Here is a 12,550-nt window from a genome sequence, read left to right as displayed (position 1 = left end):
TTTAATCGATTAACTAAATATGAACTTTCTTTTGACACACGTTGTATTTCCAATCTAATTCGACTTTCGAGTAGAACCCTTCCTTCAAGAAAAGAGCGTATCTTAACTTAACACTTAACCAAAACATATATATGCATAAAACGCTAATACTTTCCCGCTTTGATACAGCGACATATGCTGCAGGGCAAGATTCATCACTTACAGAGTCTTTTAAAAGGAAACAACTGCATGAGATTAATTTTTTACTATCGAAATAGAACCGGTTATAACTTATAATGACGTCAATTGATCAATCATAACAAATAAATCTCTGAATTAAAAATAAACGTAATCAAATTTAATTAGAATTAAACTCACTATAACTCATAATATAAATTAAGCCATTAAAAGCGTTTACAATAAAAATAAACCTTTTTAGGTCTGGGCCTCATATTTCTGTATCTGTTTCATGATCTAGATGATCATGGGCAGGCAAGTAGGTGATCAGCCTCCTGTGCCTGACACACGCCGCCGACCAAAAGGTCTAAGGCAAGGCGGTTTCCTCTCGATGTTTCTTTCACCGTTCGAACTGATGTTAAATGCGCTCATAAAAAGAACAACATAGTGCACAGCCGGGGATCGAACCAACGACCTCAGGGATGAGAGTCGCACACTAACGCCACTAGGTACTGCACTCAGCTTAGCTTTTTTTAATAAGACATTCCTTCCACATCTACAAGGTATACTAATGATCGGCAAAGGGGCGGTTAGCGTAATAAATCAAATAACATCCGGCTTATGTTATTAGTTTATAAGTAACGCAGTCGATAAACAAATATTATATACAATACTAGCTGACCCGGCAAACGTGGTTTTGCCATGTATATTATTTCTAGGAAACATTTTTTTAGTTCAATAAAAATAACTACGTACTTTAATAAAAAATAGGGGTGGATCGTAGAGGGGTGACAATTATGGGTTGTATGTTTATGCTGTATCATAAAAAAATAAAAACAAAAAGTTTTGTCTAAAAAATAAAATTACAGGACCACCCTTAATATTAAGGGAGATGAAAAGTAGATGTTGTCCGATTCTCAGACTTACTGAATATGCATAAAAAGTTTCATAAGAATCGGTCTAGCCGTTTCTGAGAAGTATGGGAACGAACATCGTGAATTTTATATATTTATTTTCTTTAATTCAAAACCAGACCGAGTAAGGGGAATTATAGAAGATACCGCGTTTGTTACCATAGTAAAAATTTAACATACACGGTTTGTTTAGGGTGCGAAGTAACTAGTAGTGCAAAGGCTAACATAGTAAATACCTTTTTTGATAGAATTTGATTTGATTATTCAACTACTACTACTACTATCTCTCTCTTTAATCGGCAGCTCATGTCGTGGTTAGCCATAAAGCGTCTGGAGTAGACTATCTGTTTCTACCGGTTTCGGTCCAGCGCGTCTTTTATGACAGTGTACAGTTTTGAGGACGATGAGTCTTTCACTTGATCGGTCCATCTGGTTGGTGAACGGCCACGTGATGTCTTCTGTGTTACCAACCACGATCAGCCCTGCGATTCTGTAACTCACTTTTCGAACTCACACAGCGGTTTTCGCATCGGCGGTCGCTCTCAAATCAGTCGTGAAGCAGTCATTTTATGATTTGGCATTCTGATAAACAATAAACTACAAGCTCCCACCTTTTCAGAATGCCAAATCATAAAATGACTGCTTCACGACTGATTTGAGAGCGACCGCCGATGCGAAAACCGCTGTGTGAGTTCGAAAAGTGAGTTACAGAATCGCAGGGCAGTTTATCCAAGTTCTTATCACCTCTGCGCATTGGATGGCCGAAATAAGATACAATTCGCTGTAGGCATATGTTAAACAACAACGACAACGATTATAGCGTTCATTCAATTTTTCGATACCATTTTAATAGTACGTAATAGTTATTGTGACTCAGTTAACCTTTTGATTGGCATTTAAATTTTATTTTTTTTATTTTTATTTATTATCATTTTTTCTTTAGATTCTACTTTATTTTATTTAGTTATAGTTACGTGTTATTTTGAGTTTTTTTTGTTAATTCTTTATGCACTTCTTGTACTTTACCCTCTGTGGGTGTTTTTTATTGTTCCATATTAGGGTTGCCTGGAAGAAATTGTTTGTAAGCGATTAGGCCGCCCGTTGTCTTATAACTTATGTACTTAACCTGCTTTTTAATGTTTTGTATATGTATGTTTTTGTATAAGGTAATAAAGTGTAAATAAATAAATTAATAGTACGATTTGTCTTTAGGCTCAAAGTAGGCTTCAGTTTCGACGATTATCTCTTCATCAGCACAAAATTTCTGTCCTGCCTTGCGATTCTGTAACTCTGATAAGGAGGCTTGTAGTTTATTGTTTATCAGAATGCCAAATCATAAAATGACTGCTTCACAACTGATTTGAGCGCGACCGCCGCTGCGAAAACCGCTGTGAGAGTTCGAAAAGTAAGTTACAGAATCGCAAGGCAGCGATCACTCTTTTGAGGTCAGAGACATTCGAAGGCCACTTCATGGCATTTCTTCATCGTTTTCATTGATTTGTGGCCGTGAATTGTCATGATGACACAGCACTTTTTTAAATTTTCAATTTTTAATTGTAATTAATTATTTGCATGCAATCAAAAACTATTTTTAACTAGCTGGCCTGGCGAACATCGTACCGCCTAACAGTCGATTCTTTATTTTTATTTTAAAACTTATTCTGCTATTCGGGACACCGGTCTAGCTAGTAAGATAAAAAAAAGAAAGTTGATAATACAACAAATACATTATGTCAAAAAATATAAATTTACCTTCCCGGAACCCCTCCACTAACACTTGAACTTTATGATATTATGGTATTAAAGTTCAAATTACCTTTAAATATTATTACGAATATTTTGTATGGGAATATAGAAAAGTTTTGTTTTTAGACTTTTTCACTAAATTTTTTTAATTTTTCTCTCCGTAAGAACCATCCTCGTACTTCAAGGAATATTATAAAAAAGAATCAGACAAATCGGTCAAGCCGTTTTCATGTTATGTCGTGACAACGGAAAACGGGTTTCATTTTTATATATATATAGATAGATAATGCCAAAGAAGTATAACTTCTTACGCGCGTACATAAGTACACGCACCTTTTTTTTTCTTTTAGTTTTAGTTATTATTAATTTTTAGTTTTAATATTATTTATTTTTTAATGTTTAGATTACTTATGTTTTAATATAATTGATGTGTATGTGTGTTTAATTTTGTGATGTCATATTTTCTTGTATTTTTTAAGCATACACATTGTTTTAGCACGTATAAATAAATAAATTTAGAAACGAAACGAGATTGAGTCTCTTATGGCAAAATTGATTTTGACCTACCAAGTACCCTCAAATTTTTTAATAAAACTAATTTCTTTAATCGTTGTTTGGTCTCTCACTGAAGTGCTTAGAAGTAAAGTACTGTTAAGGAATAAATAAGATTTCAGTACTCATTGAATATTTATTACAAAATAATCAATTTACATCTAAATATCCTATTTTATTTCTATTCATCAATTTTTAATTATTATTATTACTATGTCTTGTAAATTCTGTATGTTTATGTTTTGGACCATTTTAGACTTAAAAACTAAAATGGCTTTGGATAACATAAAGAACATATTACATCCTATTCTAATTCTACCAATCGTATATCTAACTCAATATCTATTTGTGTTAGTATCACAATTGAATGACAGATTTTTATATAATTAATACAGAATAATCTATATAAACAAAAATTAATCGCAAAACATGTTGCTAAACGGTTGGAGCAATTCGAGTATTTTTTCTTTATAAATTCTACGAACTCTGAGGATGTTAATGAAATTGGAAATTGAGTTTCTATGTACATAGCATAATATTCTATATCTATGTATGTAGCTACTAAAACAGGAAGGCTAAGAAAAAAAATTATAGGCGAAACGAAGTTCGCGAGGATCGCTAGAACAATTAATAATTACAGAAGAACACTTTCGAATCGATAAATACGTATAGTTCAGTCGGTCTTTAACCGGGTTACCGGTTTATAAATTAATGTCATTACCAAAGAGAAAATTCAAAGAATGAATAATTGAACCGGTTGTTAAATTAATTTTTTACTTTAAACAATCATATTTATAAATTCAGCAACGACCATTTTTTTTACCGGTAAATGCGCCATTTTGGAAGCAAGGGGTTAGATTTGGTTTTAATAGATTTTAAAGTCACTGACAGACATATATATTATAATAGACAACTGTCTGTCAAAATGACAATTAAAAGAAGTGTTAATTAACATTTAAAAAAAAGTGCGTGCGTACAAAGTAGACATGTCAGAAGTTCTTTGGCAAACTAATTTTTAATTCTTGTTCATATTTATACAAATCTTTACTCTAAATAAAATCTACTTTAGATTTCCGAGACTTAGAGGTAGGGAAAAAGGAAGACCGTATGTTAGGAATTTAATGAATTAAATTGTCATTAAAATATTAAAAGTGTCGAAAATTAATACAAATAATAAATTTAATGTATATCTTCGATAATAAAAACACGTGGCATTTTAATTTACAATTCGTCATTTGAGATTTCAATAAATTATTTTGCATAAGATACCTACTAATATTTCATAAATTCTCTTTACGAAATTTTAATTTTAAAAATAGAATGTCTATGAGGTAATTCGCTCTTCTCACTCTCTCAATCGGTCTCAATCGCTCTCTCACTTTTCTTTGACAAAAACGCTGCACATCTTCGTGACGTATCCGTAAAAATTTTACCCTCATGCACCTAAAGAAATTTCACTTCAAAAAACTAGTGGCGCCTTTTAAGTATCTATTTCGTGATCATTTGTTTTTTTCTAGACAAGTTACTACACCAGACACCGTAGGCATTTTTGTGACCAAGGCATGCCGGTTTCCTCACGATGTTATCCTTCACCGTACGAGCGAGTGTTGAATGCGCATAGACAGAAGTCCATTGGAAAGCCGTGGTTTAAATCTATGACCTCAGGGACATGTCGCACGCAAGCCACTAGGCCTCACTTTTTTCTTTAAACGTAGGTATTATATGCTAATTCAACGCGTATTATGTACTAATACTTTCCCGCTGTGATACAGCGACATATGCTGCAGGGCAAGATTCATCATTTACAGAGTCTTTTAAAAGGAAACAACTGCATGAAATTAATTTTTTACTATCGAAATAGAACCGGTTATAACAACTTATAATGACGTCAATTAATCAATCATTAGAAATAAATCTTTGAATTAAAAATAAACGCAATTAAATTTAATAAGAATTGAACTCGCTATATCTCATAATATTGTTTTCGGATTACGAATTGGTACAATAAATTAAACCATTAAAAGCGTATACATTAATAACTTAAAATAAAAAATGAATAAATCAGTGGTCCTTTTTAGGTCCGGACCTCAGATTTATGTATTTAGGGAAGTAGTGCCTGACATAGGCCGTCGACTTTTTGGGTCTAATATAATATATAAGGCAAGGCGGCTTCCTCACGATGTTTTCCTTCACCGTTCAAACGGATATTAAATGCGCACATAGAAAGAAAGTCTATTTGTGCACAGCCGGGGATCGAACCTACAACCTCAGGGATGAGAGGGACGCTGACGCCACTAAGCCAAGACTGCTCTTTATTTCGAGAACATAAAAAAAAAATTGTTTATTTTTCAATAAAGAGTTGAGTAGAATTCCGTATCAAGGGCATTTCCAGTGTGTCATAAAATTTATCGTAAATTTTACAGATTTAATTCGTTCAGTCTATAACAATAAAACCAGACTGGGAAATACATAATTAAAAAAACATAATTGTCCGTTGATTTTCATAGTTTTTATGAACCTTTGCGTGTACCGTGCGGGATATTTATTGCAAAAATTGCTATAAAAACTGTTGATGGTAATAAATTAAATCCGTGATTTTGCGCATCAGTTTATCATAAAAATCTTTTGCTATTTTAACTAGTCAGCATGACTTTAGACCCGAGTCGTGTTTGGTAAATGTAATTAAGGTTGTTCTAGAAATTTCGATTTAATTATATTAGTTTATAATAAAAAAAAAACTACCCCAGGTAAGATTTTTAATATTTACAAATTTTATATATATTGCTGAATATGATGATAAATAAAACGAAAATGTTTTTTTCTATGTATTACAAAAGGAAATAACAAATGAATAATTAGCAAAATCCATCTTCTATCTTAGGTCAATTCACATCCGGGTAACCCAAAAACTTGACTCTGATCCTCCAAGCCATGTCTTTCTTTATAAAACACTAATCTATTGTTGTGTATTAATTAAAAAAACCAGTTCTCACACGTCATCCACGCTAAGCCTCCTTGTGCGAAATATATAAACGGAACATATCATGAACGAAGGTTTCATTACATGCTGACCGTTGACCAGTGCAGTCAACGCGAATAAAAAAAAACGTGCGTTATCTGTGGCATGCGATTGCGCGGGAAAAGAATGTGACATTTCTTTCACAGCTAATAAATCGTGATTCTTATTTTGTGATTTATGTGTTTAGTGTAATCGTGACAAACGCTTGAAAACCGTGTTATTACGAATATTACAGAATCATATGCGATTATATTAATTAAAAAAGACATTAGTGTACTGGAAAAATCCGTCCGCGTTATGCTTAGTGCGTAAAATGAAGGATATAGTTCAACTTTGGGGCCGTGTCACGGGAAGACCGTATTCAGGGAATACGGAGCGGGAATTAAGGGATTTTACAAATAATAGATTGAAAAATATCGAGTCAGTGAATTTTGAAGCGAACTTTTCGGAGTGTGAGGACTTGAATAAATACGATGAGTTGGACTTTAATGAAAGGAAGGATGCCATTATTAACAGATTGTTCGAGAGGCGGAAGAAAGGGCGTATTACACGGCAGCCGAAACGTAAGTTATTATAATAATTAAATCAGATAATTTGTGTTAATAAATTGTTTTTTTTTCTAGTCAAAAAATTTTCAACTGCTTTTCGGTTTGACGGTAGATAGGCTACCGCTCAATTTAAGTAGTGAAAACAATGATACTTTTTAAACAACGGAATTGTGTAATTTTGGTTAATACGCTTATAGTATTTGTCTCACGATCACAACAAAGAAAATCAGTCGTAAATATTCGCGGACGAGTCGTAGAATATAAATTTAAGCATTATAGATGAGGCAACAGTTACAAAATCTATTAAATAAAAAAGTTGTTTATGTCATAATAATTCAATTTTATAATCTATGTTTATTTAAAAAAATAGGTTTATTATTGAAACGGTGTAACAAATCATTTTAGTTAGACAATCGCCTCCGTAGTTAAGTTATCCGGAGATTTTGCGTTCGATTCTCGGCGAATCTTTGTTTCGGCTTACTTCCGCTTTCTATACTCAATCCCAATGCAATTAATACTTAGAGATTGATATTTCAATCCATTTCTCATAAAATACTTTTCAATAACCGATCGATGAATCTTTTTGTAAAATATCTTTGAATTCGACAGTTCGAATTTTGAGATTTATCAATCTAAATTTGCGAAAATCTCGATTGGAAATAAATTATAGATCAAGTATTAAAAGCGGCCGTTAGTCATGCAAAGCTGATCTCATACTCCACTCGCTCTATTCTTTGTGGGGATTTACTCAATGTCGTGATATTTTATTTTTTCTTCTTAATTATCAGTCTAATTGGACCGTTAATTACTCAACATTCTCGTTATTCCTGATCAGGGTATGGAAATACTTTTTGGACGTCTTAAGCTACATACAAGTTTGCTATGACGAAAGTTCGCAATATTCGTATCTTTTTTTTAAGACGCAAGGATTATTCCTTGGTTTAATAAAATGCCTATAGCGATGTGCACATTCATAACTGAAGCAATTTCTTCTAACCCTGCGTTTAAATTAGCAGTTCCGTGATCAAATTTGCTAGGAGCATTCTTGGTGTAACCACCGAAAATTGGGCGGCTATAAAGATAGTTAGGGGAGGATGTCTGGTTGGGGGTCGATCTTCTTTTGTTTTGAATAATTCTTCTTTACTATATCAGACGTTACGAAGGCAACAACGTGTATCTTCTTTTGATGAAATAAAAGATAACGAACACATAAAAAGTTTGTGGTTGCTTGTTTAAATATCTTCTTGCTAAAGTTATGTAACCTAACATTAGTTAAGTTACATATATTTAGTTAATAATTAGAAGAAATCATCGCACACTTAAAGCCAAGACCTTTAGCTTTTCGCACACTCATATATTGTAATATAACATTCTCGTTTCCATAAGTGTGTGTCACTAAGATTTAAGAACTCTTGAATAAGCTAAGTTAGGTTTTTGTTTTATCTCTAATTGAATGATAGTTACGATTAAAGCCAGTTGATCACCGTTTTTGGTCTACAGATATCTATATAAAAGTCAATAAGTATCGTATAGGGACATCGGTTTATGTATGGAAAGCAAAAGCTATTGGAAATTTGGCATTTGGAAGCATCGTTCGAATACAATAATAAATATTAATTCCTTTTTTTGCAAAGAAAGTGGTGTGTAGGGATACAAAAATACCCCACAGACATGAAAATGGCAAACTATAATTAAAAATAGTTTAAATTTAATGTCAAAATATACGTCCGTGTCAGAAGTTGTAATGTAAGAACTCATCCGTATTATAAAAGCACCGTGTCATCTCCTTGAAATTATTACAGTTGGGTATGGAACTTCTGAGGTCAGGACCGAATTTAGTGGAGGGCAACCAGGGCCCACAAAATAGGGCCCCCAATAGATTACGGAAATAATATGTTTTTTTACTCTAGTAGTAAACAAATTTTAATATTTTTTTTCACTGAGCCTACCTTTACCTTTGCACAAACATGATTATATAACCAGAAATCATTGATCTGTATTTATATTTTTATATGTTAGTTAAATACTAAATTAACTTGGTTTCACAATAAATTATTGATTGAAAAAGTCGACTGTTCAATTTATTTGTAAAATAATTTGGATCTACGGGGCCTCGACTCCTTTATTGCCCCGAGGTTATCAGCCTTGCGATTCTGTAACTCACTTTTCTAACTCTCATAGCGGTTTTCGCAGCGGCGGTCGCGCTCAAATAACTCGTAAAGCAGTCATTTTTCGATTTGGCATTCTGATAAACAATAAACTACAAGCTCCCTCCTTATCGCAAGAATTAGAATCGCAAGGCTGCCCTCTAAATCCGGCCCTGGAGTTGTTGATTAAATAGTTTGACTGCCATAGCTGCTTTTAGAATACAACTTGGTGCCTACAGTTGGTTCCTTAGTAGATGCAGCCAAGTTTAAATGTTCTGTATGTGTAGTATACAAATAGTTTGGTACGTTTGAGCTGTCAAAAACCCGAGTCCACGAATACTTAAAACGATAAAAGTATAAACTACGTTTTGAACTTTATACTCGACTTTTGATCTCGATATTTTTAATGAATCATGGGTAATACAAATTAGCATAGCTGTTTTAACATGCAGGTATGTCTTCCGGATCTAAACTGTTTACGAATAAGATAATGTTGTTTCCTTATACTTTATAGGTTAATTAATTATAGGTTTAGGGAGTTTCAATTTTTGTCTGACAAGCTATTAATCTTGTCATTTTTTTAAGTACGACAAACAAATGTATATAACATTTAAATTTTGTTTGGCAAATGGGCAGGCTCACCTAATGTTAAGTGATGCCGCCGCCTGTGGACACTTTCAATGCCAGAGGGCTTGTGCGTGCGTTGCCGGACTTTTAATCTGGTATTCATCAGAATCTTCAGACATTACTTTTCATGACTAATTGTATTAGGTAAACATTGTATAAGTATTTAGACCTTTCTGATATCGAGTATTGCAACAGGCTCAAATGACATTATAAGAAACGATCGTTCAAACGATTAATTTATGAATATATCAAAATTTGTCAACACTTTGATCGTTTACGTTTCCTTCTTTATTTATAATATATTAAATGTTTAGTTTATATACTCAAGAGTTGTTGATAACATTTTGAATGAAAAATAGATTTTATTTTATTTTATTTTTGCTCTCACACGTTACAAGGAGGACAATCAGATACTTATGAATATACATATCTTCATAGTCGTAGAATAGTGACGGATCTCGCAAATAGTAAACTTTACAGGGCAGCCATTTCAAATAATATAATCATGTTAGTTTTTGTTATAACTATTTTAATTCATATTCTGTTATTATGAAAACTAGCATACAAGCAAACAAAATAAAAATAATAACATTTAATTATACAGTTTTATAGAAAATTACATGTTTCTATCAAATCCGTCACTTTACCGACTGATTAATTTGAAATTTAAAACACTTGTTTTTTTTTTTATGTAGCCGTAATATGTAGCCAATGTAGTATCCAAATATAAAACGGCGATTTTGGATTTTTTCAAATCCGTCATTGTTCTATGATCATGATGATATGCTTTAGAATTACATGTGTAATAATAACAAGAGAACTTAAGAAGGCCCAGCGCTTACCAGATCCATGCAACTTCCTCACAATCTAGAAGCCCGCAATATCGCAGCATACAACTAACGAGGGGACTCTTTGTATTGAAGAAGTCGCATGGGTCCGGAAAGCGCGAATATACACTGTAAATATAAACATATATCATAGACTATGTTTTGTAAAATCAGATTTTAACTAAATATTATTAAAACTTAATTGATAACTAGCTGTTAGCTGCCAAGCTTTGTATTGAATGGTTGAGAAATGAGAAACAAAACAAAGAAAACATTTCATATAAGTTTAATTTTCCAACACTTGTGGAAAAAAATAATGACACCAATGATAAAAACAATTCTTGATGCAGATTATATATCATGCTAAAATTTCAGCTCGATCGGTGCAGAACTTTTTGAGTTTTTGAAGCGTACACAAACCAACATAACATTTTTATATATATATACCTATAGATAATTGTTTACTTTACATTACTTAGTATAGATGTTGGTACAAGTTCTAATTGGTTGGTTTTGTTAGTGTTCTAGAATATGTATAGCCCTTTTTAGGGTAAAAGTTCTTCCAATTCTCTTAGTCTTGAGAAACCTTCATCCAGTTTTCCCCCGCTAGTTCTAATACCTCATCTGTCTATCTCTTTTGTCGTCCTATACATCTCTTTCCAGTAGGTCCAAGGTTGTTGTTTCAAGTGTTTAAATGTCAATAGTTATACCACAGAATATAATGGATAGTACGTAATGATTCAGAAAACTGAATGCACACCCTACATTATTATGCCATGCGGTTGCAAAATTCCTCTCACCATACTATCACGAGGCAATACGAAATCATCTAGATTGTTCGACGGTTAAGGCCAAAACTTAACGGTCAAATACCCCAATTTGGGCCAATAACTTATGGGTTAATTAACTTTATGCAATATTTGACTCGACATAAGCAATTTGTTTGGATGTTAAGAAACTTAATGTATAGCACGTTCTATCATAGCATTGTTAAAATTAATTATATTTGTCATTTTAAGTAAGAGACCTTGTAAATACTAACGTTTTTGACATACAGCCCTGCGATTCTGTAACTCACTTCACGAACTCACACAGCGGTTTTCGCATCGGCGGTCGCTCTCAAATCAGTCGTGAAGCAGTCATGTTATGATTTGGCATTCTGATAAACAATAAACTACAAGCTCCCACCTTTTCAGAATGCCAAATCATAAAATGACTGCTTCCCGACTGATTTGAGAGCGACCGCCGATGCGAAAACCGCTGTGTGAGTTCGTGAAGTGAGTTACAGAATCGCAGGGCTGGAGTCACACTTAGCGTAAGTCCCAACTCTGATTCGTTTCCTTTTGACCAAACTTAAGCGTCATTTATCCTCATGAGATTTCAAACAATCACGTAATTATCAAATAAAATAAAATTATGACACCATGACTCAGTATGGGATGACCCTCTGCTCATTAAAATTAGTGTCACGTAGATCAAAGTCATCACCATCCAAACCCAAACTATTTGTACCGAAAATTCAACCCATAAGGAATAAGTTATTTGAAATGATTTAGCAAAAAATAGTGACATGAAATCTTGCAAACAAAATTTGGTTTTTATTTATATTTATCCATTGATTGATAATGATCTTAATATTGATCAATCACTAAACATGACTGATACAATATTAAGACGTTCTAAAAACTTGCTTTATTCAAACTATTATCATGATCGTCAAAGTAAGACGGATAGAATTTATATAAAAGTTAAGCAACAAACAATAAAAACTCAATTTCAAGTAATATTGCAACAATCTTGCTTTCTAAATGATAGTTGACTTGAGGTTGTCTTTAGTTGGTTGAGAAAGGACTTATTGGTTCTTTTTGCAGTCTATGGGACCTGCGTGGTCCATACATACCCTTAGTACGAAACGTAAAATCGTGAACAGTAAATATACATATTTGTGTCGAAAATTGAGCAGAGTGTATACAATTTTGATACTAAACTATACAAAATGGAAAATCTATGCGTT

At 32.9% G+C, this 12,550-nt stretch overlaps 1 protein-coding gene across 3 annotated transcripts in view; it reads left to right on the top strand.

Annotated features, from left to right (window-relative positions):
• LOC125055126 (lysosome membrane protein 2-like) overlaps positions 1–12,550 on the top strand; it is a 78,139-nt gene that overhangs the window by 19,987 nt on the left and 45,602 nt on the right. Inside the window, exon 1 of one of the 3 annotated variants that reach the window (XM_047657379.1) lies at positions 6,422–6,950. The exons of the other annotated variants lie outside the window; for them this stretch is intronic. Coding sequence (XP_047513335.1) covers positions 6,701–6,950 — 250 coding nt within the window. The 5' untranslated portion in view covers positions 6,422–6,700. Of the gene's footprint in view, positions 1–6,421; positions 6,951–12,550 lie in introns of those variants that run through there. 3 annotated transcript variants of the gene reach the window in all.

This window comes from Pieris napi, chromosome 13 (assembly GCF_905475465.1).
Source record: "Pieris napi chromosome 13, ilPieNapi1.2, whole genome shotgun sequence".
Lineage (NCBI taxonomy): Eukaryota > Metazoa > Arthropoda > Insecta > Lepidoptera > Pieridae > Pieris > Pieris napi.
The sequence above is the reverse complement of the archived record's forward strand: the minus strand, read 5'-3'. Positions and strand labels throughout refer to the sequence as shown.